Source organism: Aethalodelphis obliquidens, unplaced genomic scaffold, assembly GCF_003676395.1.
Source record: "Aethalodelphis obliquidens isolate GAN/ISIS:26980383/991018 unplaced genomic scaffold, ASM367639v1 scaffold63, whole genome shotgun sequence".
NCBI lineage: Eukaryota > Metazoa > Chordata > Mammalia > Artiodactyla > Delphinidae > Aethalodelphis > Aethalodelphis obliquidens.
The window spans coordinates 539834-567439 of NW_020838007.1; the positions used below are offsets into that span (position 1 = coordinate 539834).

Genomic DNA, 27606 nt, shown 5'->3' on the forward strand with positions numbered 1-27606 from the left:
GGATGTAAGTTCCCCCTGGAGGATCAGCTGCCAGTTTTTTCAGGTAAAGCTGAGGTGTCCCTCGGGCCAGGGGAAATCCATGATGTGGGTCCCTGGATACTGCAGCTGGGGCAGGTTGGACGGAGGTGAGTCAGAGGAGAACAGGATCTGTGCTCCTCCAGAGCGTTGGGGCCACACGCCAGGCTCCCTACCTGGAGACAGGACCCCCGGGACAAGTGCAGCCCAGCTCTGGCTCCAGAACCCAGAGTTCACTTCCTGGCTCTTCTGGCACGGCTCACTCCTGCAGGGCCACTGGTCTGCTTCTGACCGTGACCTGGGCCAAGGGTTGGGAAAGCAGCAATGATGGGTTTGGGTCAAGCTCTGTCCATAACTCTTTGAACGATGACCTCGGGCCAGTCACTCCCCTCTCTGGGCTGCAGTCTCCCCACTGGACTAGACCAGTGGTTACCCAAGGATGGGCATGTTTCACAGAATACCAGTGTTCCACAGAAACAAACTCTGTGGCAAAGCAGTTTGGGGAAACCCTAAATGAATGGGGTCACCCTGCCGCAGGATTATAGAGTCTTTTCTGCACATCCTAAATCTCTGGGCGGGGGCTGCAGCATGCAGTGTTTGCCAAGCTGATCTGACCAGGGCACCCCGTCATATAGAACTTCTCACTATTAGTATTCTGAAGGGCGTGGCTCAGGACACGCTAGAGAGGATGGTCTCCGAAACGTTCCTAGCTCTGGTCTATGGGACCTCTAGTGATCCTTGCCTCCTGGTGTTCACGCTTGCTCTCATGCTCTCGTGCTCTTGTTCTCTCCCTCCCTCCTTCCCTCCCTCCCTCTTATTACCTCCTGTCATGTCATGAGGATGCCCAGGCAGCCTGTGACCAGCAGCCCTATGAGTGAGCTTGGAAGCAGATGCTTCAGCCCCAGTCCAGCCTTGAGGCAATTGCAGCCCTGCCCAACAGCTTGAGAGACCCTCATGTAACCCCATGAGCGACCCTGGGCAAAAGGCGCCAGCTTACCTGCACCCAAACCTCTGCTTTGGTCTGGCCCCTTGGCTCCCAGTGGGGCCCTTCCCAGGAGTCCTCAGCCTGTCCCCCCCCCCATGCCCCCCGTCCACATGCTCTGGGCAACGTACTCCACCCAGGACTCACCATGCCCCGCCCCCCCTTTGGTCCCTCCTGCTTCAATGCCTCCCTCATTCTGTCATTTTCCTCCCATAATTGTATTCAGGGGCCACTCAGAGGCCCCAAACCAATCTCTCCCATGCCTGTCCCGACCCATGATATGTCCATTCAGGATGGGCTCCTTCTCCCCGAATGGTCAGGGCTCACGCTCAAGTGCAGAGGGGTGCGCTCCCTGCCAGGGCTCACATGCTATTGGCTACACTCATAGGAGACCTGCCCTGCTGCCTGGCACACTAGCTGGGCACACTGACCTCAGGTGGTCAGCTCCCTGACTGAAGCTGTGTCCAGAGGGCTGTTCTCCAGTTTAGAGACCTCTGTCTCCACAACGTGGGGCTTGGGGAGGGGCCGAGCAGCAGTCAGCCAGCATGAGAGCACCGGCCGGAGACCAGGACCTACAGGCTCCGGCTCCATCAGCTCTCTGTAGGACCTGGGGCAGGTCTGAGGATGCCAGATAAGGCAGGATTTCCAAACACTTCCTTTTTCTGTAGATTTTTTTTTAACATACATTTATTTATTTGTTTATTTATTTATGGCTGCGTTGGGTCTTGGTTGCTGCGTGCGGGCTTTCTCTAGTTGCGGCGAGCGAGGGCTGCTCCTTGTTGCGGTGCACGGGCTTCTCACTGCGGTGGCTTCTCTTGTTGAGGAGCACTGGCTCTAGGCACGCGGGCTCAGTAGTTGCGGTGCACAGACTTAGTTGCTCCGCAGTATGTGGGATCCTCCTGGACCAGGGATCGAACCCATCTCCCCTGTATTGGCAGGCAGATTCTTAACCACTGTGCCACCAGGGAAGTCCTTTTCTGTAGATTCTTATCAAGCAAAATGCCAGGAGTCCAGTAGCCGGCAGATAAGGCTTCAGGGTGCAGGGAAGGCTGTAGTCCTGCCCTCTGCACCCCCCATGCCCTCCTGTGGGCCCCACTGTCCCCCCACTCCTGCCCCGCCCTCCCAGGTCCTCCTCCTGCCCACAGCTATGCATCATCCAGGCCCTCTCCAAGACCCATAGTCAAAGTCGAGCTGAGCTCCAAGACTCTTCCACCTCCAGCTCCGCTTGTGTGCGCCTCCACAGGCACTGGAAGGGATGCAAGTCTGAGAAGCAGGAAGCTATTCCAGTCCCAGCTAAACCCGCTGTGGCAGGTTGAAGGTTCAGGTTCCCATGCACTGGTGCTGAGAACCCGGGGAGAAGACAGGAATCACTCATTTCGCAGTGAGGATAATGTTTACTGAGAATGGCTCATTACAAACAAAATATATGTATAAAATCTCTGTAATGCAAAAGATCCCTTTTGTCCCCAGGTGGCTGGAGTGAACAGAGCCAACTGTCCAGCGTGGCCCCCTGTGTGTGGCCAGGGGGTTGTGGTGCCACGTGCTGTAGGCAGAGTTCCTGATGTCTGGGCTCTATCTCCAGCCCCATTTTCATGATTTGTGCGAGAATACGACACAATGAGGTTTGTGTCCTGCCTCCATGACCCTCCCCAGGCAGGTGGCACCACCCCAGGGGCAGGTGGCTCTTGTGAATCTTCCAGACAGGTGACCTCTAACCTGTGCTTGCCCTGAGAAGCCCTCCTCCAAGCCCAGGGATTGAGTGTCTCTGATGGACAGAGGTGCCGTGACCGCTCTTTGTGGAGGCTGCTCTCTGTGCCAGCCTCACTCACAGGGAGCCATCCTGAAAGCTTCACTTCCTGTTTCCCTTGACACATATGTCCTCACCAGTGTTACCTGGACCCCTCCTGAGCACACCCAAACCCAAAGCCACCTGGGCGTGGGACAGCGCTCCCTGGGATCTTGGGCCACCCAGCATTAAGGCAACGGACACGAGGCCAGTCTGCAGGCAGCACTAGTCTCTGAAACCCAGCCAACAACGCCTCCCTCTTGGTCAAGGCCGTCTGGTGTTGAGAAACAATGTGGTTAGGTGGTCTGACAGCCCTTGTCAGCAGAGCCCACCCCTGCCCCTCAGAGTAGCCATGGCTCCATGGGGGCAGACATGGAGCATGGCCATGGTCGGCAGTCTGAGGGAGGGGCAGCAGCTGCCCCACATCATGCCTCGGGCACCGGAAGACAGAGATGCAGGGTGCTGCAGCGGTGTGGCTGTTGGGGCATCCCTTCCCCCTAGCCAGAGGCAACCCGAGGCATGGGTGTCCCCAGCCCTTTTGGGAATGATCCATTGTCCTTATTTTTCAGGTGCAGACCCAGGTTCAAGACCCAGCTCCACCACTCTCCTGGGCCAGATTCTGTCCGTATGGTGAGAGGCCCCTTTGAAAGAGAACTGGGGCTGGCTTACCTGTCCTGTGAAGAGAGGTGTCAGTGGTTCCAAAGTACCTACAATCTCACTATTATTGTCTTACTTGAGGTTGAGTCTCACCCCCATAAAGTGAAAACTTAAATCTCAAAAACACCACCCTCCCCCTCCCAAAAAAAAAAAAAAAGAAAAAGAAAACAGCTCTAGTCCATGCTATGGTGCCGTGCTGTGTGATCCTGGGTAGGTAACACCCCTCCTGTCAGACAGAAGAGACCCAAAGTTCTGTGCAAAAGGTCCTGATGTGAACACCAGGGCGGGTGGTGGAGGGTCACAGTACCCCCCACACACCCAGCCACTGATCAGCCACGCAGGCCCAGGGCCCCAGCAACCAACCCTGCAAAACTTGGGGTTCCCCGCCCTCAGACGCAAGCCCCATTGCCTGCCTAGTCAGGAAGCCTCGTGGGTGTGAGCATCTTTGGGGACCAGGCAGCTATTCCTGGCCCTCGGGGTCAGGCATTGTGAGCACTGCTGGCCAGCAGGAGCCAGGGTCCCACCTGCAGCCCAGGTTTCCACCCCAAGGAGATGGAGTACCTGGAGGGCCGCAGGGGCCTCAGAGTCATTTCTGCCTGAGGTCCAGCCTTCCCCAGGGGCCAGAAGCCTTGCAATCAGCTGCAGGAACTGGTCCCACTGGGAGGTGGGAGGGGGCGGCAGCATCCACCAAAGGCCCAGGGGGGTCTGCAGTACTTCCAGGTCCCTGCAAGGCTGGAGCAGTCCCAGCCCCGGGGCCCAGGCCAGCTACACAGTCTCCAAACAGACAAGCAACATCTCTCTTCAGGGCTCATTCACCAGGTCTGTGCGGAGATGGGCTCAGGCTTCCCCCTCTGCCCTGGGTCTGGCTCACAGGCAACAAGGGCACCCGTAGGGGTGGATGTCCCCTGAGAACAGCTGGAGTCAGCCTCGGGGTCCTGGGGGAGGCTCCACTCAGATGCTCTGGGGACGACCCAGCAACCAGCAGGAGTGCAGGGTAAGTGGCATGACGGCTCAGCGCTGGTGGATTAAGCACGTGGGACTCAGCCTCCTAGAACTCCCTGGGGTTTGGTCACATGAGCCGGAGCCACAGTTCCACATCTGAGCCCTGGCAGCCCCAGACCTGGGCCAGGGCCTCCTGAGTGGGCCCAGCTGGGGCAGGGCAGGGTGGGGTCCAAGGGCCTGGGCACACCAGGCTCCTGCTGTCAGCTGTCCAAGTAGACAAAGAGGATGTCCTCGTCCGTGCCGTAGCTGGTTCTGGCCTCCTCGAAGTTACTGATGCTGGTGCTGCACATTCCTGCTGGGGCACGAGGGGCAGAGCAGGGTCAGCAGGTGAGGCGAGCACCTGCCTGACTAGCGCCCAGGGAAGCCACATCCCACATGCCTGGCTGCCCCTCCCTGCTCAGGAAGCCCTCCTTGCCTATTGCAGCCTGTGTGAGCTTGTTCTCTGACCTTTCCCCAGTTCAGCAGATGGAGAAAGTGAGGCCCAGAGAGGGGAAGAAACACGCGCGAGGTCGCACGGGACAAGTCTGTGTGAGTCAGGATGGTCCTTCCCCATCCCCAGGGCCATGGGAGCCCTGGGGGGTTCTGGAGCCAGGGCTGGGGCCGGGGCTGGGCAGACTTTCCTTTCTGACAAGTGTGCTGGCTATCCTCGGAGGGCTGGCCTGGGGGAGATGGAAACTGCGGCCTGTGCAGCTGAGACAGCAGGGTGGGCCCCGGGAGGTGGCAGGGGGCTGGCGCAGTGGGAGGGAGAGAGGGCTGGCCTGTGATGACGGGGGTATGGAGTCTGGCACAGCCCCAAGTTGTGGCTGGTTTCCTGCATGGCCAGAGGGGTGGCAAGGATGAGGGAGTCCAGGGGGAGGAGGGGCTCTGGGGAGAAGGCACTGAGGTAGGTCTTGGCCACACCAGGTTGAATGGGAGGAGACGTGGCGGCCAGGGGCCGCCCTGCCCACTGTTGCCGCCTGCCACACTTACGGTCAGCATAGGCCGGGTTGTTGTAGAAGATGCAGCCAGTGGCCCGGTTGTAGCCGCGCAGCACGATGAAATGGCCCTGGTAGTCGGGGGTGCGGCAAAAGCAGCGGTGGCCACTGGGGGCAAAGCAGCAGTACTTGACGGGGCTGGAGCAGAGGTCGCAGTGCAGCACCCCTGAGTTCACCAGCACGATGGCCACGTGGCCCTGTGCCAGGTGGGCCTGGATGTCCTGCACGCTCACTGTGCTGTGGGCAGGAGGAAGGTCAGCTGGCGCCGCTGGGGCCCATTCCCCGTCTCTCAAGTGGACCCCCACTTGGACCCCTGTCCTGTCCTGTGTCACAAAGCTTGGGGACATGGCTTGTGTCTGCCCTGAGCTCCTTGCAGGTGGGAATGTCCTGCTTTGTTACGGTGGCCCAGGCTCAGATGGGGGCCAAGCATGGGACCAGGGTTGGAGGGCTCTGAGTGTGGCCAGGACAAGCTGGACCCATCAGGCCCTTCACAGGGTGACAGTTCAGCTCCAGACAGACCCCCATCAAGGGCCACTGGAGCAGCACCCCACGTCTTGACCTGGTTAGTGAATTCTTTTGTACAAGCACCCCCTGCCTTGGTCTTTTACCCTAAATGATGCGTGATTAATGTAAACTGTTGGTTTAATTTGCTTCCCAAAATCTGAGTCAAGCACGCCTTCACCAGTTTCAAAACCAAGTGTTTCTCTGAAAGGGTTATTTTTCTTTTTCTCTAAGGCTCCTCGTGGCAGAAGGGGCTGCCCAGGAAGGACTGGTCAGCAGCACGTTGAGGGGAACTCTCAGTTCAGCCAGCTGCTCCAGACTCTTAGGCACAGCCCCCCTCCAATGCCCCCAGAAGGAAGCAAGTCCAAGTAAGACCCAGAGGGGAGAAGGGCTGCAAGGGTCCTCTGTGCCTGGGGCCCCACCATCTTCACGGGGGGGACGTTCACCCACTCTGGGCCCTCCATCCTTACAAGCTCCTCAGGAGCACACATTAGCACCTCATGGCCTGGCCCAACTCCAGCCACGCTGAGTCACAGGACCGTCTGGTCTGTTGCCTTGGCCCAGGGAAATACGCCCTTTTTCCATTTGGTCTTTGAAATGAAACAGCTGGCTGAGTTGCCAACGGTATGTACCAGAGTGGGATTTCAGCTATCGGGAAAAGCAGGGGCTGGGCTGGAAGGAAAAGGGCAGACTCCATGGGACCCCGGGGGTGCAAGTCCCAGGTTCGAGTCACAGCACGGCTGAGTTGGGGTGGCCACGGTGGCTCACACTGTTTTTCCCATCAGTTTCCTCACCTGTGGGACGGGGACAGCCCCAGCTCTCCACTCAACAAGGAAGCACCTGTCAAGTGCCACTAAGCACACATCGGCTGCCTCTCCCTCCAACATGTGCTCACGGGGCCCGAGGATGTGTGGAGACATTTTCCCTGTTTCCCAGTGGGCTTTCGTGTGCCTAGGTTACGTTACAATGAAAACAGAAATCTGGGGGGAATGGGAGACCCAAGGGAGGTCTGGGGGACCCAGCCCAGGTCTGAGCCAGCAGGCCTGGGCGCATTACCTACAGGGAGCCCAGGGAAAGAAATGGTTTGCATCTGGCCAAGTCGCTCGTGGGGTCTCCTGAGTCCTGCCCCCACGTATAGATTGAGAAGCGGGATCCACATAAGGTCGAGCAGCCCGTGGGGAGATCTGGCAGCCAGGCCTCCCTAGACAGTGACCCTGGGCTGTCCCTGTCACCCTCCGTCACCGTGCCAGCATGCTCCCCAGGCTGTCACCCCTTTATTAGGGTCCCTGTGTTCTATCCCATGCCACCATTCTGTGAGCAGCCCGAGGGCTGGCTGGAGTCTGTCTTGCTCACCTGTTCCTTCATCCCCCACTCAGGATCTACCCCAGGCCAGAGTTTTGTGTATAGTAGGTCATGTAGCCCCACTTGTCCCTATTTTATGGATGGAAAAACTAAGGCCTGGGGAGGGGGGGCAAGTCAGTCAGTGCCCAGGGCCAGCTGGGTAGGAAACCCCAGTTCTGCCTGACTCCCCAGCCTTTCCTGAGGCCTCCCCCCAACCTGCAAGTCTGTGGGTGAGCAGGTGCACAAGGAAGGGCAGGGGTGGGGTGGACTCACCACTTCTCCACCAGCACCTTGCAGGCCTTCGCTTGTGCGAACAGCTGGTTCACCCGGGTCTCCTCTGTGTCGAAGTGCTTCCTGTAGAAGGACTGAAGAGAGAAGGGCAGTTGGAGAGGCCACTGCCCTCAACCCACTTGGATGAAGTAAACAGCACCTTCTGGAGTTAGCAGAGGAGCCCAGCCTGCAGGGGGACAGCACAGGCAGCATGCCTGGGTGGAAGGCTGTGTCTGTCCCAAGCGGGCAGGGCGGCTGGCCGGGAGTGCAGGACCACACAGAGAATGAGGAGGATGCTCAGGCGATGGGTGGGCAGCAGGCTCAGGCTGGCACCCTGAGGAAGGTTAGCCGCCCCGGGCTTGTGTACCCTGATGGGCAGGAGTCTGGAGTAAATGAGCAAACGGGCCGGCTGAGGCCCCTGGGTATCTAGCCACCACTCGGCTCAGCCAGTATATGTTAGCAAGGAACAATCTCTGTTTGGTGCAGGGGTCTTAAGGGGGCCAGAGCCCCTGTGGGGGAGGCAGAAAATACCCTGCTCTTAGGCCCTTTCCTCTGCCTCGCGGCCACGCTGACCAAGCCAGATCTGTCAGCCTTCTTCCCCTGGCCTAGAAGGTTCAAAGGAGAGTTAGGTTGAGGAGCACTGGCCACCGTGCGACAACCCTCTTGCCAGCGAGGCCAGTAGCGACTCTGCTCTGCCAAAGTTTGGAGCATGGGCCGTGATCCACCCTGCGGGAGGCAGGTGAGACCAGCTTCAGCTGTGCAGGGTGGGAAAATGCACTGGGGTATGGGAAAGGCTATGCTGGCATTCTTTTTAAAAAGAAAAATAAAAGAAATGAAAGACAGTATATTGTTTTTTCTTCCAGAACACCAATGACCCAACTTGGAGCCAGCTGTCCCCATGAGAAGGAAGAAAATCGGTGAGTGATGGTAGAGGAGGACAGTGTGTGCTCTGAGGCCTGGCCCGGCTCATGCTGGGACACAGGGAAGGACACAGGAAGGTCACCCGGACGCTCCTCTGTGCATCGTCAGGTGCTGTCGAAGGCAGGCGGCGGGTGTCTGTGGTGGGGGTGTCAGGAGGGACCCGGCTCACCACTGGGGTCCTCTGAGCAGCTGGACCCAAGGTGATCTGGTCCGACAGCTCACAAGTTCTGCCCTTAGCACGTCTGCCTTGGTTCCCTGGTCTCTGAACACCGGGTGCTCACCTGGGTGTCCAGGTCTGGACCACACCCTCTTCTGATCACCACATCTGGTGAAGGCCAGTGGCCGGCGCTCACCTGGTTCTTGTAGCCCTTGTCCACGCCCAGGGTCTGGGTGCAGAAGCGATGCCTCACGCCAAAGTGGCGCATCAGGTAGGCCAGGTCGATGGTCCAGATGCTCCTGGTCAGTCGCAGCTCCTGCAGGGCACTTTCGAATTCACTGTCGTCCAGCTGGCCCAAGTAGCTGTGGGCAGATGGGCTGCTGAGGTCAGGGAAGCTGGTCCGGGTCACCCTCTACCCGAGGGCCTGCCAGCCACTGTCTGAGTTCCTGTGCCCCCATAAGGCTCTGTCCTTTGTCATGAACTCCTACGTCCTGCCCACACACTGCCAGGCACAACCCGAGGCTGCTGGGGGCACTGCACCGGCCACGGAGTCCAGGGCCTGGATTCTGCGTCTGACCTCTCTTGCTGGCTGTGACTTTGGTCAAGTCTTGCCATCCTCTCTGGCCTCGCCAGCTTCATCTCTAGGACCATCTAAGTGCTTGGACCACATCAGTGGTTTTCTAAGTTTTAGGTACAGAATCCTTTTCTTGAACCCTATCTTGCCTGGAATTCCAGGAGGTAAAATGGGTAAGGGAGAGGCTGCCCTGGCGTTCTAGGCTGCTGCCTGAAAACTCTGTGACAAGGAGATGGCTATGGTCCCTCCGTGCCCCAGTGGTCAAGGTTCTTGTGATATTCACGCAGCCTCAGCTCAGCGGTCAGCTCCCTAGTGACTCAGTCTCCCAAGAGTCCAAGGCCAAGAGTGGGGAGGACACCACATCTCAATCATGGGGTCACTCTGTGGGCCAGGCCCGGGCACCTGGGAATTCCTGGCCATTCCAGAGCCCTGGCATTCTCAGGACGCAGACCTGGAAGGCCTGGTCCACCATTGCTTGCTTTTGCAGGTGGGATGGAGCCTGGATGGAAGCTGGGCCTCCCACAAGCCCCAACAGAGGAGAGACACATGGACGATGAATCCCACCCAGGTCTCTCCCTGTGTGCCACCCCGCAAGAGCAGGTGCTGTGGACTGGGAGGGCTAAGGCCTGCCCACTCACCGCAGCACCATCCTGGAGCAGGCCAGGCCGCAGTCCCAGTGGTAGAGCTGCTGGATAATGGGCACGGGCAGCTGCACAAAGTCCCCTGCAGGGAAACACACGGAGGTCACAGACCCTGGTGTAGGGCCCACCACTGCCACTCCCACCATAATCAGCTGCTGCCCAGATCCTGCAGGAGCCATTCAGGGACCAGTGCACTGCCTTACAAAAGGCCCCCTGATCCATTCTCCTCACCATGGCAGTGATCTCCCCAAAATGCCGGTCAGAGAAGGCCAGCCCTACACAAAACCCTCCAGTGGGCTAGCTCCCATACCTCCCCAGGACAAGGCCTTCATGGCTGCTGCTCCAGCACCCTCTGCTTCCTCGCCTCCCCGCATCCTCACCAGCTAACTCCTGTCCACGGACGTCACTTCTCCATGACGACCCCTGTTGTGCCTGGCCCCCCACTCCATGCATTCCCAGCCCCACAGGCCCCTCTCCAGAGCCCTCTCTGTGGTGGGTGCTCCAAGGAGGCAGGGACAGGGCGGCAGCCGGGAGGCACTCAGCAGATATTCATGTCTGAATTCCTGAGGCCCCTGACTCCACAGCCCCCAGGGCTACAAGGAGGGGACGGTCACGTGTCTGCATGTGGAAAGCTACTCTGGGTGGAGCAGAAAGGGCCCGACCTAGGCATTCTGGCATTCCAGCCCTGGCTCTGCCACTGGCCGGCTGTGGGCTAGGCCACTGACTCCCTCATGCTGGACAGAGTCTGGCCATCTCTAAAGTAGGGACTTTGGTCTGATTCAGTTGTTCAATCAACAAATAATTCCCAAGAGCCTAGTAAGTGCCTGGCATGTGAACCAGAGATGGTCGTGAGTGACACAGACAGGTCCCTGCCCTGGTGGACAGCAAAAACAAGCAGCGTAGGAGAAAAACAAGGGGCCAGGATAGGGGAAGTAGGGGGGTGTGCCTTAGAGAGGAGAGCCAGGGAGCACCAGGCAGGGCTGGGGCAGGCAAGCGGGCACGCGGCCTGCAGGACCCTCCTGCCCTGGGATCCTGTGAATCTGGACAGAGCTTAGAGTCTAAAGAACTGAAGGATTTCTCTCCGGCTGTGAGCACTCTGTTCATTTAGGACGGCCTTTCAGCCCATGTGGTTTCCCTGCCTCAGGGGTCTCCGGGGGACTCTCCTGAACCCACGACTGGTCTGTGCAGAGCTGCCCTGGCCTCCTCCGCGTGCACCAACCAGGAGGGCCACCCATGAATCCTGGAGTCTGTCCTGGCCTTTCACCTGCTGGTCTTGTCCAGGCAGCCTCTTGCCTGGAGTGGGTCCCAAGCTCCTACTCCCCATGTCTAAACACTCCCCGGTCTCAAGGCCTGGCTCAGATGCCAGCACTTTTGGGGCCTTCCCTGATGCCAGGCTGGCCGTGCCCCTTCCTTAATCTGCACTCTGCCGGGCCAGAGTTCATGCTTTGGCTCACAGGAGGAGACGCTCGCATGGAGCTCATCTGTGCCCTGCTGGGCTGTCATGCATTCCCAGGAGGCAGGGACCCGTGACTGCTCCTTCGCTGCACTGTACTGTCCTCTCTCCTCCTATGCCTCACCTGCGGGGCCCTTGGAAGGCAGGATGGCACGGGTGAGTGCAGGCCACCAACTGGGTGAGTCACATGGCCTCTCGGTGCCCGCTCCTTTCTCACAGACCCCAGCCCGCAGGGTGCTGTGGGCACTTGGGGCAAGAATGTGTGCGAAGCCCTTCACAGGCGCTGCCGTGAGTCCTGATCTCCATCCAGCTGGGGCGTGGCACACTTAGACCAGGCAGGCTCAGGCTTTGCTCCCTCCTTCTGGCTCTAAAAGGAACCCAGGCCATGACTAGAGGCCTTCTAATATTCCCTCCATCCACTGCCATGGATTCAACCCCCAGGGCTCCATCCTGCCTGACTTCTGCCTGTCCTCTGCCCCAATTTCTACCCCCAGCCCCTCTCCTGTTTCTGTACACAGCATCTGGAGGGATCCCTTCCAGTCTCCCATTGCTCTTAGAATAACGTTCTTATCTCTTACTAAGGCCTGTAGGGCCCACCTCACTCGCTTCACCTTGGCCCTCACCCAAGGACCTTTATATGTGCAGCTCTGGAACTCTCTTACCCTCAGTACTCAAGTCTTCCCCTTTTTGTCATTCAGGTCCCAGCTCAAAGTCTCCTCCCATGAGAGGCGTTTTCTGACTGTACCTTTGGGAGAAGGGGCTCTTCTTCACAGTATTTCCCTGTTTCCTTCACAGTACTTAGCAAAAGTAACAAAAACAAGAAAAATAAAATAAAGCTATCCTGTCTCCCCACTAGGCTGTAAGCTTCCTAAGGGCAGAGAATGTGCTAATCTTGTTCACTGTTATTCCCAGTGCCTAATGTCTGATGCTTAGTAGTAAATCAAACCTTTGCTGGAAAAAAAAACGAACTTATTAAGCACCACTGTGTGCCAGGCTCTGGGGACATTACAGGTAACTGAGACCAAGCCCTGCCCTCCAGGTGTTCACATCCTAAAGTAATCCCCCAACGGGCTGAGTGGAGGGAGAAGCCTATGCAGTGTGCTGTCCCCTTGTGGTGGGTGCCTCCCTCTTCAAGAACCCCTCACTGTGGCTTTAAACTGCCTTTTTGTTTTTCTCTACATGGGCTGTTTACTCCCCAGCCTTTGCTCTTGCATATCCCTTAGTCCGAAAGGTGGTCTCCCATCCAAATGCTCTGGTCTCTTTCCCTCCCTGAGGCCCTTTATATGGAGGATTGGAGGTGGTGTGTAACTTCCCCACTGGACAGACTGGGAATTCCTCAGTGGCAGGCAGACAACATTTGCCTCCTCCCAACCCTCAGACCACAGCAGGCACACACACATGCTTGAATCGCGAATGAAAGGAGTTTTTTTCAAAAAGACCTTATCCTTCGAGATACCCAGGCCCACGTGTCACAATACTCCCCTTTCCCCCAGGCTTCCAGACTGTGCCCCTCTGTTCACAGCTCCCTCCTTGCTCTGTGGCCTGGGCTCTGACACTGGCTAGCTGGGCCATCTTTGGCCAGGCTCTGACTCTTCCTGTGCCTCCCCTATGCCTAAGCTGTAAACGTCGCAGGGGTCGGCGGCTCTCTAGGGCCCTCGGGAACTCTGCTGCCCCTTCTCTTCTTGCCCTGATCTCTAACTCTTTTATCCTTACCCCACCCCCAATGTGGCTAAACGTCCCCCACATGGCCATCCCGAATCCTGGCACAAGCAGGTCAGCCAAGAGGGACCCAGAGATACTCCTGTGGGGGGTGATAAGAGTAGGCGAGGCCTTCCAAGCCCAAAGCTGCTGCCAGATGTTGATGCCTGGAGCCAAGGGACTGTCCCACCTGAGAGCTAGGGTCTGCCTGGAAGGTGCTGGCCTGGCTTCAGTTGGCAGCTGTTGCCAAGGAAGGAAGATAGTTCACTGGCCCTGAATACTTAACCCCTCTCGGCCTCAGTCTGCTCATCTGCAAAAGTGCAAATAACATAGGTAACCGACTTTGTCATTATGAGCATTAACGAGGCTCTGCATGTAAACAACTTAGCACAGTGCCTGCCCACAGAAAGCTCCCTGTAAACGTGAGTCACTACACCACAGAGGCTCAGGAAAGGCAAGTGTCTGATCCAAGATCACAGAGTTAGGTAATTGGAGGAGTAGGCAGGCAAATCCCAGGGTAGCCCCGGGCCCTACTCCTTGCTGCAATCACAGTGTCCCACTAATGCCTTAGGGTTGGGGTCTCCTGTGCTCCTGACCTCTCCAGTGTGTTGGCACTTCACTTTAGAGTTTACCAGCCCTTTCTCTTTCTCATCAACCCTGTGCCTTAAGCAGAGCAGGAATCACTGCTTTCCCCCTCCCCCACTTAGAAAAGCAAATTGAGGCCCGCCGCACTGAACGGGTCAGTCTGTGTTTCCGCCCCAAAGGAACTCAGGCCACCTGGGGCAGAGGAACTAGAGAGTGAAGAACTGTAGCAAGACAAAACGCTGAGTCTGGAAGGCCAGGGGAAGGCCCTCCCCCATTGCTCTGTACTCCCAGCCAGTTCCCAGCCCTTCTAGGCCTTAACTACCCGAGGGGACAGGATCTTCCAAGCCCCAGGAGGACTTTTCGCTTCTGCGGAAGGTGCCGCTCCTGACTTTCAACGGGGACCCTCCCACCATGATCGCAATCAGAGCTGCCTGGGGTCCCAGCCCAGGAAGTATCAGGAAACCCAAACTAACCGGGGCTGGCGGTGGGGTGGCCAAGGCGGAGTGCACACCTGGCCAGGTTTCGCTCAAAGCTCTACAGCCCGGGCCGCGGCGGCCGTCGGCCCAAGGTCGCGCGGCCGGACCCTGCCCCGCGCTAGGGCGGGGTCCCCCCCTGTTCCCCGGAGTGAGAGCTGAGCCCTCGAGGAGCACTGACCGGGTTCGAGCGGCGGCCCCGCTGCCTCCGCCTCCGTCCTCATGACGCGGGCGGCGGGGGGCTCCCATGGCCCCGGCCCGGAGCCGGCTGCAGCTTCGGCTTTGACTGGGGCTGGAGCGGGACCCGTGCGCGCCGGGTTCCTGGGCAGCCACCGCCAGCACCAGCGCGCTGGGGTGAAGGGGAGGCAGTGGCTGGGCCGCCCCAAGCCCCGCCCTGGCCCTTCCAGGCCGCGGCCCGCCCCGCCCCGACTCCTACGCCTCCAGGCCCCAGGGCTCGGGATCTCAGCTCGTCCGGTCGCTAGCGGTCCCGGCTCCCGGGAGCCCCGCCCCTGGCCTCCCGGGCCTCGCACCCCTTCCCCGCCCGGCTCCCCGGAAGCTCCGCCCAGGCCCGGGCGAACGCGGGCTCCCCAGAGGCTCTTCCCCAAGCAAGCTCCGCCTCTGCCCGGCCAGCTCCTCCGCCAGCCTCGGGCCGAGGCAGAGCGCGGGGCTCCGGGAGAGCAAGCCCCACTCCAACCCCCTGGAGGGACGGTCACAGGCCGCCCCCGCTCCGCTCCGTCCCTGTTTCCCTATCCGTATGGTGGGATACTCGCCTCGCTCAGGGCACCCCTCACCTGGCGCTGCCGGGTTCTCAAGGTTAGATTGTGAGGGCAGGTCTTGACCCTCGGCCCCACCGCCTCTCGCCCCCGATGCCCACCTTGCCGTCCAGCCCGTCGCTGGTGTGGGGTGCTTGGAAACGCGACCCCCTTCTGCCCTTGCCGGCCCGAGGGTCGATGTTTCCGGCGGCACCTGGGTCCGGTCATCAGCCCTCTCTTCCGGGCCCGGAACTATTATACCAGAGCCCAAGTTTCCCAGCCGGCAGGGTGAGGAGAAAGCAGAGGCGAGACCGCGCCCGCCACTAGGAAAAGGAAGGGGGCGGGCCCTGCGCGAGGCATTTTGGGAACGCGTGGTATTCTGGGAGCGCGGGACCCGCCATTCACTCGCTTAACGCCTTCGCAGTCGTAAGAGTCACCTCCGCACCAGAAAGGAAGAGGAGACCGGAACCGGTGAGGAGAGGCCGGGGGCGGGCGAGGGTAGGCCGAGGTACCCGCGAGGAGCCGGGGACTGGAGGAGGACGTGCTGCCGGGAAGCTTTGCGGGGCTCGGGGAGGGAGAAGAGCGGGAAGCCTGGCCATCGAAACATGAGCGTCGCCTCACTAGCGCCTGGGAGTGAGTTCGTTAGCTTTTCCCCAAAGTACATGCTCTTCAGTTTCTATACCTCTCCAGGCCGGTGTTTTTTGAATCATTCAGGTAATGGTCTTGAGATCATTTCTGACTGATTGCCTCCTTCCCCCAAATCCTACCTGGGTGATCCTTTTCAAAGCCCTTTGCATCTCAGCCTCCATCCCCCTTTCAGACACTGGTCCCTTCATGCTTTCTACACTGTTACACAAGTTTTTATCAAGTTTCCCTACTTCTAAATCGTGTTCGATTCATTTTGTAAGTGCGGATGCCTTTCCATCGGATAATTCCTATACTGCCGTGGTTCCCCCACTGCGTTCAGCATAAAATCCACACTCCTAAGGCTCCGCGCCAGGGGAGCCTGTCTTTCCCAACCTCTCCTGTTCCTTTTCCTCTCTTGACCACACAAGATGTGCCCATCTTGGAACGGAAAGAGTCCACTGCTTTTCCCTTTCAATTAGGTCAAGTCGGGCTCTTGCCCTGATTATGTTTTTCCTCCAAGATAAGCATTTCCTGCTTGTAGCACATTGTCACTTTGTGAACACTTTGCTATTTTCTCTTTAGCCTTGATGGTGAAGTAAGTGGAGGGTCAGAGAGCAGTTAATGGGTTGAATTAAATGCACTGCCTCTTCTCGATTTGCCTGGATCTTTTGGTCTGTATCTGCACTGCTTAGTGCCCACTGCATTGGGCTCTTGAAACGTGGCTGATGTGACTGAGGGACTGAATTTTCTATTTTAATTTTATTTCACTTTAATTGAGTTTAATTTCAGTAGCTGCATGCAGACAGTGGCTACTGCCTTGGACAGCTCAGGTGTGCGTCATAGGTTCTCCAAGAGATGTTACCTACAACTGAGGGTTGACAAATATACATGCATTTCAACCTTCTCTTCTCCAACACACAGTATTGGGGAACACATAATTATTTGATGAAAAGTAAGCGATCTACAGTGGGAGGGAGATGGGAGGAACTTTTCATTCCCATTAGCTTTCCCTTTAGCTCCCCTGTTCCTCCCCACCCACATCTTGCATGTGTTTGCCAGATAGGTCCTTCAAGCTAGGAATTAAGCTACTTTTTTCTGTAAAAAATAATAATAATAATAACAAACGCACCTTTGGCATCTTGTCTAAGTTTTGTGTAGTTTCAGGCCTTGAGGGCATGGTGTTTGCCACATGCCTTCTTGGGCTCTGAAAGGTGAACTAACTGTTGTCTCTCTCACTGTAGAACTCTCTTCCTGCCGAGATGTCTATTGGCGTGCCGATTAAAGTCCTGCATGAGGCTGAGGGTCACATCGTGACATGTGAGACGAACACTGGTGAGGTGTATCGAGGGAAGCTCATTGAAGCGGAGGACAACATGAACTGCCAGGTATCCTGCTTTGCACTTGAGGCTGTGGGGGAAGCTTGAGCCTGTGCCTTGGAGGACAGAAAGATGGTGGCTGGGGGTCTTTTTGAAGTTCTCATTCAGCAGTTATTTACCGAGTGCCTAATGTGTGCCAGGCACTGCTACAGGTACTGGGGATGTGAGTAGAAATAAGAGCCATTCGGAAGTTTGGAATATTTAACTTTGTTCTTTGTGTCTCCCAATCCCATAATCATTTTCTCCCATATTTTGGGGACCTGTTTAAGAAAAGTGACACTACCTTCAAGAGGACCATCGGGTTCGGGGCCACTGTTCATTTACCCCATATGTTTGCATAGTGCTTTGCAGTTAGCAGAATCTTCCGCTCACATATTGTGTTTATTGCCATTTTTCTTGGGGGAGGCATCTCATTTGATTGCATTTATAGCAACTACCTTGTGAGGTAAGCAGGTTTGGTGATAGTTTCATCATCCATAAGATAGGAAGAATAGGGGACTTCCCTGGTGGTCCAGTAATAAAGAATCCGCCTTACAATGCAGGGAATGTGGGTTCGATCCCTGGTCAGGGAACTAAGATCCCACGTGCCATGGGGCAACTAAGCCTGAGTGCTACAACTACTGAGCTTGCATGTCTAAACTAGAGCCCATGTGCCGAAAACTACAGAGCTCACGTGCTCTGGAACCCGTGCGCCACAACTAGAGAGAGAAAAGCCACAACGAAAGATCCCACATGCCGCAACTAAGAACCAACGCAGCCAGAGATAAATAAAATAAATAAATAATAAACCTTAAAAAAAAAAGATAGGAAGAATAAGATTAAAGGACTCATCTACTGAACGTCACTGTTAATAAATGTTGGAGCCACTTCTTGATGTGGTGCCCTTCCCGTGGCACAGCATTGCTTTTTGTTAATAGTCAGGTGGATTTGTATGGCATCGCTTTACAAAGTGTAACATAATTTCTCCTTAAGAGCTTGGACTTTGGAATCAGATGTGGCTTTGAATTCTGATTGACCTTGGGCATGTTAATCACCTCAGTTTTCTCATCTGTAAAATGAGAATAGAATTAGTTCTGCAAGAGATTGACTGGGAAAGCTAACAATAAAGGGTAAAGGAGAGGGAGCAGGAGAGCTTTCAGTCTGGGGTGCTGGTCTGACACTGGGGAAAGGAGAGAGGAAAGGAAGGAGGGTTGAGTAGGAATGTATCTCTGAGGAAGTCTCAGCCAGGCAAAGGAAGGTTTCTCATTGGAAGAGTCTAGCATGGGGCACAGGTGGCCTGGCGCTATACCCCCACTGTGGTCAGTCATTGGCTGGCAGCCTGACAAGAGAGTGGCTTCAGGGTGAATGCTGTGGTGGATCCCAGTCCGAGCAGTGCACTCCTAAGACTGCCACTGGGGTAATACCCCCACCCCAGGGCTGTTCTGAAGATCAGATGAGAGAGAGAGAGAGAGAGAGTGTGTGGGGGGGGGGGGGGGGGGCAACTAGCTCAGCGCCTTGCACATTGTAAATGTCAACATATGGTACCTGTTGATATTTTCTAGGTGAGAAAACTGAAGGTCAGAGAGGTGAGGTGACTTACCCAAGGTCATATTGCAGGACAGGTGTCCTAAGTATCCATTGTTTCACAGGGTTCATTGGTTTATTTGTGATTTCTCTGTAGCTTTGAGCATCCTCTTTCCTGCCAGGTTGACCAGCTGGGGGTTCCCTCGTGTTTGGGGAAATAGACATCTGTTGACTGCAGGTTTCTCTCCTCGGTGTTAACGCCACAGAGGTGGGTGGGTGGCCTCTCTGCAGGTCTGGTGGGGCCAGGCCTCCTTTGCTTTCATGAGGTATGGCTGTCATAGGTCCAGTCCTCTGGCTGAAGGCATCCTCATCCATTTTAAGGCGCTTCAGTTTGGTGAGTACAATGCAAGACTAGGATGGGAATCTTCGTCTGTTTATTCAGCTGTTTATTTGGATAGCTTCCTGAGTTTGCAGAGCTTCAGACTTCCCGTCTATAACGTGAAGGTAAGGTGTCTGACCGGGTGCCCTTGGTGTTCTCTCTAATGGTAGCCAGTGTGAAGTAAAGCACACAGACCCTGTGATGGATCTGGAATCATTGCAGCCTGCCACCTGGTGTGACTTGTCGTGAGCTTTGGACCTCCCTCACCCTCTGTTCCCTCCTTTCTAAATCAGGGATAAAAATAGCACCTCAGCCTGAGGACTGTAGTGCAGGATAAATGAGCCGTTGCGTGTCAGACAGTGGGGGCCTGCCACCTCCTTCCACCTGTGTTAATCTGCTAGGGCTGCCATAACAGAGTCCTATGCTGGGTGGCTTAAACAACAGAAATTTATTCTCAGGGTTCTGGAGGCTAGAAGTTCGAGATCAAGGTGTTGCAAGGTTGGTTCTTCTGAGGGCCATGAGGGAAGGATCTATTCCAAGCCTCTCTCCTTGGCTTATAGATGGCTGTGTTCTTCCTTTATCTTCATGTGGTCTTCCCTCTGTGTGTGTCCGTATCATAATCTCTTCTTATAAGGACATAAGCCATATTGGACTAGGGCCCAGTTACCTCTGTAAAGATCCAGTCTTGAAATACAGTCATGTTGGTGGGGGCTAAGACTTCAATATATGAATTTGGGGGGTGGGTACAATTCAGCCTGTTACCCTGCCCATGCCAAGATTCGAGGCCTCACGGGGTATAGCGAAACCTGGCGCGTTGGATAGACCCCAGCAGGCTGTGGCGGAGCTGAGCCCACTGTGATGAGCACCCAGCACAGTTGACTCACATGTCCCCGGGCTGGGAGGCCGATGGTGCCTGCTGTTCTCCTTTCTTCCTAGTCCCAGTAAGTGTGCCCTTTGGGGATGAGAGTGTCCTCTTGGCTCTCTCTCTGCTTGTTCTTTGCTAGAGGGCAGCTGGAGTTCAGTGTTTGCCATTTGATGTTGGGTTTTAATAACATTTTCTATTATAAAAATGGTGTGGGGGACTTCCCTGGTGGTGCAGTGGTTAGGAATCTGCCTGCCAATGCAGGGGACACGGGTTCGAGCCCTGGTCCAGGAAGATCCCATATGCCCCAGAACAACTAAGCCCATGTGCCACAACTACTGAGCCTGTGCTCTAGAGCCTGCGAGCCACAACTACTGAGCCCGTGTGCCTAGAGCCCGTAACAAGAGAAGCCACCGCAATGAGAAGCCCATGCACCGCAACGAAGAGTAGCCCCCTCTCACCGCAACTAGAGAAAGCCCGCACGCAGCAACGAAGACCCAATGCAGCCAAAAAAATAAGTAAATAAAATTTAAAACAAAAAAAGGTTTTTGAGGAAGACCAAAGTGAATAGTTGTTTTTTCGTGGGAAATTATATGTGATTAAATTAAAAAAAATATTTTTCTTACCTTAAAATGACAATCATGTGTTAAGCTTGTGATCATAAAGCACAGTAAATGTTATTTTTTAAAAAGAGAGTAAGGGCCAAATCCAAAATTTCATTATCTTTAAAGTGATGTAATTCCTAGACGTTTTGGTGGGGGAAAAGTGACAGTTAATAGATTCTGCAGAAATGATGCTTTGGGGGCTTTGGCATGATCACCCTGTCAGTGACAGGACTATTTGAACTGTTTTCTTGGCTGTGGCATAATGGTCTGTGGAAAAATCTACCTAGATGTTTCTTCTGAGCTATTTGAGAGTGGATTGCAGTCATCATACTCCTTTATTGCATAATATGTTGTGTATATCTGTGTATATTTCCTCTTACTGTATCCATAGTACAGTTATTCAGGAACTCCAAGATTGAGTCAGTACTTTAGCCTGCAGTGTATCCAGTTTCTACAGGTGCACAGTGTGTCCTTTATGGCCGTGTAGTCCTCTCTGCCTCCTGGGTTTAGTTGTCAACTCATTTGATGCTTCTTTAGTCTGGGACGGTTCCTCCAAGTTTGTTTTTCACACCATTGATGATTCTGAAGACTAGAGGCCAGTTATTTTGTTAGAATGTCCCTTGATTGGGGTTTCTCTGATGCTTCTTCCTAATTAGATTTGGGTTATGCTTTTATGGGCTGTTATTGTGTGATTTTTGTCTCCTCAGAGGGTCAGTCAGGCCTAAACACCTGTTTGCCCCTTGTTTGCAATGTTAACCTTGATCTTTTGGTTAAGGTGTTATGTGGTCTCTCCACTGTATGTTCCTTTTCCTTTTGTAACTAATGAGAATTTTGTGGGGAGGTTCTTTAAGTAAATACCTTGTGAGCATTCTGTTCGTCATTATTGTCCCATTCCTCAGCCCCATTTAGCTTCCTGTGAAGATTCTTGCTTGAATCTTTTTACTATTACGGTTGCAAAGAATAATTTTTGTTTTTCCTCCATCATTCTTTCTGTATTTATTGGGTCTGCTGTATGGAAGTGCATTCCCTTACCCCCCATTTATCCATTCATTTACTATCAATATAGGCTCATACTGTCAATATGTTTTGTTAAGGGTGTTACAATCCATTGCTGTCAATGTTGATTTTGATGTTCCAGTTATCCCAGATTTGACCAGTAGGAGCCTCTCAGGCTGACTCCTGTGTCCTTTGGTGTGTCCTGGTCATTTTGGGGGAGCACATCCCTACCTTCTGGTATAAGATGCTTGTTACAGGCTCATCTTTTACCTTCCCTAACCCAGCTCTGGAATCAGCCATTTCTTCAGGAGCCTTGCTTTCTTTTAGGTTGGGAGTAGAATTTAGAAACCAAACTCTAAATTCTACTGGGTGCTGTTAAGTATTTTGAAGTCTTAGTTTATCTTGTCAAACTAGGACCTGTCTCCAAATGGCTGTGTGCTTAATAGTGCCAGAAGGTTCTGTTCATTGCATGCACATTCTGTGCCAGGTACTATGCTGGGGTTTTACATACAATAGGTCCTTGAATCATTACAGGACCTCTCTGAGGACAAGCTTCCAGATGCCCAGGGTGACCAAGCATGGAAGGAGCCAATCTAAACCCAAGTGTCTGACTCCCAAGTCTGTGAACTTGGCGACAGTCTCTAAAATGAGGCCTAGAGTAAACCTGTTGGATCCCATTGCCTCTGAAAGCATCAAGCCCTCAGTTCTGACTGTCAGGTTCCAGACAGGAAAATGAGGATGGTGGGACAGGGAGGGGGTGAACATCTGCTGGCTGCTTGCCATGTGCCCCGCAGCTGGGATGCTGTGACCGACTATCCTTGGCCACCCAGCACTCTCCACCCCGGCCCCAGACATGTGGGTAATGAGTACAGAGACGGTCTGTACTAAGATCTTCTCTCCCCAAAGTGTCATTGCAGTTGGGCACCTGGCTTATGCCATCTGTATTTCATTGTGGCTGTTTGGGAGAGTTGAATGGACGGGGTGTTCCTGCCTGACTTTCATTTAAACCGAGTTCACACAAGTTGCTGCCTTTAGCTCATGATGCGAGCGCAGCTCGGGCTTGTTGACAAGCTGTGTACCCGGCGGAGGGATACACGGCACGGCCATTTCTCTGCTGGTGCCGTGGAGAGAGCGCGAGGCAGCGGCCCGCCTGGTTCCTAGGCTGTAATAGGACTAGGGATGCTGGGCTCTTTCTTGCTTCAGCCCAGGTGGACACGTGCCGTTTGTGAAAGCACTCAGTGTAAGTGTTGTTGATCTTCCGTAACAGCCTCTGTCAGGGATTCTCAGAGAGGGTTGGGGAGGCAGTGACAGAGGAGGGAGTGAGATGTACCAGGATGTGCTGGAGGGGAGGCGGCTTGGCAGCTGCAGGGCAGCCTTAGAGCGTGTTTGATCTTTCTGCCGCTGGGCGCTCATGCAGAGGCCACGGGGGCCAGTTAACACTTGAAGAAAAGAGCAAGTCAGGCTGAGGTGACAACAAGCAGCAGAAATTGGGGAGCCAGCACACCTCTCTCCCATGTAGGCTTGACCCATTCTGAATAAATTGTAGTCCTTTTCCATCCAGAAGGCTGGTAAAATAAGCTGCTTTATCTGATAAACGTGGTGCCTGTTGAGATTGGCACTGGCAGGTTTGTGTCACGTTCCCACGCCCGGCCAGTATCCTGGCTGGATTCTCCTCTAAGCCCCCCTTCATCCCCCACCCCCCATCCCATGGTTGACGCATTCATCTGTCCGAAGTGCCGCCCTAGCCCTGTCTGCCCTGCCTCTATCCACAAACTTGCATGGCCCCATAGTCTCTGAGGTGACGACCCTGCCCTCAGTCCCAGTTCCTCTGCTCCATGTCCTGTCTGGTCTTTGTGTGAACTCTCGCCTCACACCTGTCCTGTATTCTGAGCCATTCGTGCAGGCACTGCCACCCCCACTTCTCAGTCCCTGTCACCCAAGCCAGAGGGGCTCTGTCTCACTTACTCGAGTGTGTCCCCTGGGAGGTCAGGGACCGCATCTGGTGCACGCTCGTAACCCTCATGGCGCCTTTGCAGTCCATGTGCTGGGCAGATACGGGAGGGGACACAGGGTTTGGACAAGCAATTCTAAGCCATTTCAGTTAGTTTATCACGTGCTGGTGGGAGAGCGAGGATGGCAGAGTTGGGGCTCTGGGGGCCAGTCCAGGCATTTGAATCAGGAGCCCCTGCCTTCTGGCTGTTGGACCTTGGACAAGTGCCTTAGTTTTTTTATCTTTAAAAATGGGAAATCTCGGGCTTCCCTGGTGGCGCAGTGGTTGAGAGTCCGCCTGCCGATTCAGGGGACACGGGTTCATGCCCCGGTCCGGGAAGATCCCACATGCCGCGGAGCAGCTGGGCCTGTGAGCCATGGCCGCTGAGCCTGCGCGTCTGGAGCCTGTGCTCTGCAACGGGAGAGGCCACAACAGTGAAGGCGCGCGTACCACAAAAAAAAAAAAAAAGGTGTGTGGGGGGGAAATCTCATACTGTTAGGACCATCTCTGTGAAGTGCTGAGCACAGTCCCTGGCGCACACAATAGGCCCTCTGGAGTTCCCCCAGCTTTACTTAGTGATGTGAGTTTCTGCATTTCTGGACTCCCCTCTTTGCCAAGGCTTGTCTTCACGTACCCTGCTCTCCACTGGTGCTGTTGGCCTTTACTCATGAGCCGGTGGTTCCCTTCCAGATGTCCAACATCACAGTCACATACAGAGATGGCCGAGTGGCACAGCTGGAGCAGGTGTACATCCGTGGCAGCAAGATCCGCTTTCTGATTTTGCCTGACATGCTGAAAAACGCACCCATGTTAAAGAGCATGAAAAATAAAAACCAAGGCTCAGGGGCCGGTCGGGGAAAGGCTGCTATTCTGAAGGCCCAAGGTAGGTGCTCCTCGTGCACTGGTTGTGACATGTGGGTGTGTCGTGTACCTTTTAGAAATGCCCTGTTGTTGTTGAGGCATGGGGGTGGACCTGACCTGAGCCACTCCATACCCACTGCCACCCCTTTTCCCTGCAGTCTTGGGGGATCCAAGTGCCCTGCCTTCTCTGTCTGCCTCACCTGATCCCATTCACAGGAGCTATGCAAACTCCAAAGTGGCTCCTTAGAAAGAAGATGGGGACTTAAATGAAAGAGTAGATAAGTCTCCTGTAATGACTCTCTAGGAGGCCCTTTGTTTTCAGAAATTCTGGGGTGTCTGGGGGAAGCTTGCCCTGGCCTAGTTTGCTGACTAGAGGCACTGTGGTGTTGATTAGCTGACTCCTAAAGCAATGGGATAATAGTTCCTCTTGAGGCTGGGAATGTCTCCTGATACGCAATATAAATAAGGGAATTGGGGGGGGGGATCCACTTTCAGATAAGTAAGCAGTTTTGAGCCATCTTTACCCATTAAAGGGGGCTGACTTCATTTTCAAAACTTCTTACATTTGAAAATAAGTCCTTCCTTTACCACTTTCCAAAAGTGGGACTAGCCTTTTCCCGGTGACTTGGTCTGACCTCTTTTCTTGGTTAGCCCAACCAGAGTTTTGTATGTGGGTCCTGAAAAGTTCTGCCATGTTGATTAGCTAAGAAAGCAAATGCAGTCGCTAGGAACTGTCTTAGTATTTATTGGTAAAAGGCTTTACAGTGCAGGAAAGTCACCAGCGTCTCTGTCAGTATCTTTAGCTGCAGTACATATGTTGAGTTTAAAGACTCAGTAGAGTAACCCTTTAAAATGCCCTCCAGAAAAACTGATCAGAGAATCTCCTTGCCCTTCCTGGAAGAGAGATAGTTGTGGGGAGATGGGACCAAAGCTCTGGACCTTTGTCCTGGAGAAGGAACTATTTTCAGAAGTTCCAGCTTTGTGCTACAGCTGCTGTTCTCTCTGCTTCCTCAAGGAGGGCTGCCCTCGTTGTCACTGTGTAACGATACCATCTTCTCTAGCAAAGGGAGGAGCCCAGTGGCCGTGCACTAGAAGGCACTTGGCAGTGAGTCTGCCTCGGCCCGCTGACCTCTGCCTGAGCCACTGTGCCTGTGCCAGCCCCAGGCTGTGTAAGAGGAGAGGGGTGAGGCTCCAGTTAGTAGCCATCAGGATATTGTCACCTGTTCTTCAAAGCCACTGGTCTCCTAGAACCTTTGGGTCACAGAGAACAGCAATCTTTATGTGGGGAGTGGTTTTGGTGTTTCCCCCCATTCCAAAATATTTCACACCTGCAGAATAGCTCGAAGAATAATAAAACCCCTCACCCAGATTTAATAGATATTAACATTTAACATCTGTTTGTTTCAGAATTTTAAGTGTGAATTAAATGCATCTGTCATGTTTTATTAGCTCACCCTGGGCCAGCTCTGAGAAGTCACCTTTTCTATGGTTCCCATACTGGGTCCCCAAACCACCTTTGCCACAAGGCCTTGCCTCTGGTGGGGAACAGTGCTGGGCTGGAAGGCAGGAGTCCAGGGCTCTCCAGCTCTGATGCCAGGCACCTGCCCCTCCCAGGGTCTCTGTTTACCCCGTGAAATGTGACGGGGTGAGTGTGGTGCTGGACGGGGTGGCCTTTCAGTCCCCTTCCTGGGCCATGTCCTAGGGCTCTGGCTGCTCTGTGATATGAGTCCTTACTGACCTGGCCTTGTCCTTTCTCTTCCCCACCTTGTAGTGGCCGCAAGAGGGAGAGGACGTGGAATGGGACGTGGCAACATCTTCCAGAAACGAAGATAAATTTATCTTGGACAGAACTTTGCCCTTATTTTTTTCTTTTAGGTTATCTGGGTCAGGGGGTGCGTGCGTATGTATATGTCCTAGGTTATCTTCTGACATCTTTTTCTTTAGATCTGGGTAAATGTTAAACTAAATAATTGTGGTGGGTTTTTCTTTTTTTGAGAATATAAGGACTGTATGTTCATTTTGTAGTTTTTTGTGTGTGTGTGTGTGTGTGTGTGTTTGCTTTGAAAGCAGGTTAAACTTTCACACCCTGGGAGATGTCCTGCTTTTTTCCAGTTTGAAGTAGCATAGTTACTGATAAGAGCATAAGCTGCTGTTCCAGGCCAGTTGCTGGTTAAGCCCTTGGAACAACTCCGAGGGTGCACAGATTGCCTCGTTTGTCGGCACGGACATTCATGCAGCACTTTGTTCAGGCAGCCTTTGTGGGCGCACCATCAGCTCAGCTTGAACAACACAACACACGTGGTCATGGTCTGTGAAAAAAACCTAATACTGTGACCTTGTAGCCTGGAAACCCCAGTGACTCAGCATTTAGCAAAAGTAATCCAATATTAAAAGGTAATTCAGGGCTTCCCTGGGTGGCACAGTGGTTATGAATCCGCCTGCCAACGCAGGGGACACGGGTTCCATCCCTGGTCCAGAAAGATCCCACATGCCGCGGAGCAACTAAGCCCGTGCCACAACTACTGAGCCTGTGCTCTAGAGCCCGTGCTCCACAATGAGAGAAGCCACCGTGATGAGGAGCCCGTGCACCGCAACGAAGAGTAGCCCCCGCTCGCCGCAACTAGAGAAAGTCCGCGCGCAGCAACAAAGACCCAACGCAGCCAAAAATAAATTAATTAAATTTAAAAAAAACCCAGAAAACTAAAAATAGCACTACCATATGATCTAGCAATCCCACTGCTGGGCATACACCCTGAGAAAAACATAATTTAAAAAGATACATATATCCCAAAGTTTATTGCAGCACTATTTACAATAGCCATGACATGGAAGCAACCTAAATGTCCATCAGCAGATGAATGGATAAAGAAGATGTGGTACATATATACAACGGAGTATTAGCCATAAAAAGGAACGAAACTGGGTCATTTATAGTGATGTGGATGAACCTAGAGTCTGTCATACAGATTGAAGAAAGAGAAAAAAAATATATCGTTCATTAACGCATACATATGGAATCTAGAAAAATGGTACTGATGAACCTATTTGCAGGGTAGGAAAAGAGACGTGGACATTGTTCCACGAGCGGGGGCCACTCTTCATCACGGTGTGTGGGCTTCTTATTGCAGTGGCTTCTCCTGTTGCAGAGCACGGTCTCCAGGCACGCAGACTTCAGTAGTTGTGGCTCGCGGGCTCTAGAGCACAGGCTCAGTAGCTGTGGCGCACGGGCTTAGTCGCTCCACAGCATGTGGGATCTTCCTGGACCAGGGCTTGAACCCGTGTCTCCTGTGTTGGCAGGCAGATTCCCAACCACTGCACCACCAGGGAAGCCCCTATTTTTAGTTTTTTAAGGAACCTCCATACTGTTCTCCATAGTGGCTGTATCAATTTACATTCCCACCAACAGTGCAAGAGGGTTCCCTTTTCTCCACAACCTCTCCAGCATTTATTGTTTATAGATTTTTTTGATGATGGCCATTCTGACCAGTGTGAGGTGGTACCTCATTATGGTTTTGATTTGCATTTCTCTAATAATTAGTGATGTTGAGCATCTTTTCATGTGTTTGTTGGCCATCTGTATCAAGTAGAGATTTTCTAGTAAGCTTTGTCTTGTGGTTATGACACA

General features: G+C 54.1%; 2 protein-coding genes across 4 annotated transcripts; one reads left to right on the plus strand and one right to left on the minus strand.

The window, feature by feature from the left end:
* Window positions 1-2371: 2371 nt before the first annotated feature.
* GUCD1 (guanylyl cyclase domain containing 1) lies at window positions 2372-15039 on the minus strand. 3 transcript variants are annotated; one of them, XM_027088850.1, is made up of 6 exons: window positions 14905-15039; window positions 9819-9903; window positions 8803-8968; window positions 7532-7623; window positions 5412-5653; window positions 2372-4734 (listed from the first exon to the last, which is right to left on the minus strand). In XM_027088850.1, exons 1-6 carry the CDS (start codon window positions 15008-15010, stop codon window positions 4643-4645), a joined length of 783 nt encoding a protein of 260 aa, XP_026944651.1. In that variant the 5' UTR covers window positions 15011-15039; the 3' UTR covers window positions 2372-4642. The 3 variants fall into 3 exon arrangements, with proteins under 3 accessions (XP_026944651.1, XP_026944653.1, XP_026944652.1); XM_027088852.1 differs by lacking the exon at window positions 14905-15039 and adding an exon at window positions 14212-14524 and having other exon boundaries at window positions 5412-5524; XM_027088851.1 differs by lacking the exon at window positions 14905-15039 and adding an exon at window positions 14212-14517.
* SNRPD3 (small nuclear ribonucleoprotein D3 polypeptide) lies at window positions 14709-25998 on the plus strand. The gene is made up of 4 exons (XM_027088853.1): window positions 14709-15253; window positions 16651-16794; window positions 23811-24003; window positions 25753-25998. The coding sequence occupies exons 2-4, from the start codon at window positions 16669-16671 to the stop codon at window positions 25812-25814; spliced, it is 381 nt and encodes a 126-aa protein (XP_026944654.1). The 5' UTR covers window positions 14709-15253; window positions 16651-16668; the 3' UTR covers window positions 25815-25998.
* The last annotated feature ends 1608 nt before the right edge of the window (window positions 25999-27606 follow it).

Bases quoted from the DNA above. Each gene is read 5' to 3' on its own strand.
- GUCD1 (XM_027088850.1), bottom strand. From the start codon at position 15,010: ATGACCGGACCCAGGTGCCGCCGGAAACATCGACCCTCGGGCCGGCAA. The intron at 7,624-8,802 runs GTGAGCGCCGGC...TTCTCTCTTCAG, and splicing joins ACAAGGGCTACAAGAACCAG to TCCTTCTACAGGAAGCACTT. The intron at 5,654-7,531 runs GTGAGTCCACCC...TCCTGCCCACAG, and splicing joins AAGGTGCTGGTGGAGAAGTG to CACAGTGAGCGTGCAGGACA.
- SNRPD3 (XM_027088853.1), top strand. From the start codon at position 16,669: ATGTCTATTGGCGTGCCGATTAAAGTCCTGCATGAGGCTGAGGGTCAC. The intron at 16,795-23,810 runs GTATCCTGCTTT...GTTCCCTTCCAG, and splicing joins AGGACAACATGAACTGCCAG to ATGTCCAACATCACAGTCAC. The intron at 24,004-25,752 runs GTAGGTGCTCCT...CCCACCTTGTAG, and splicing joins TGCTATTCTGAAGGCCCAAG to TGGCCGCAAGAGGGAGAGGA.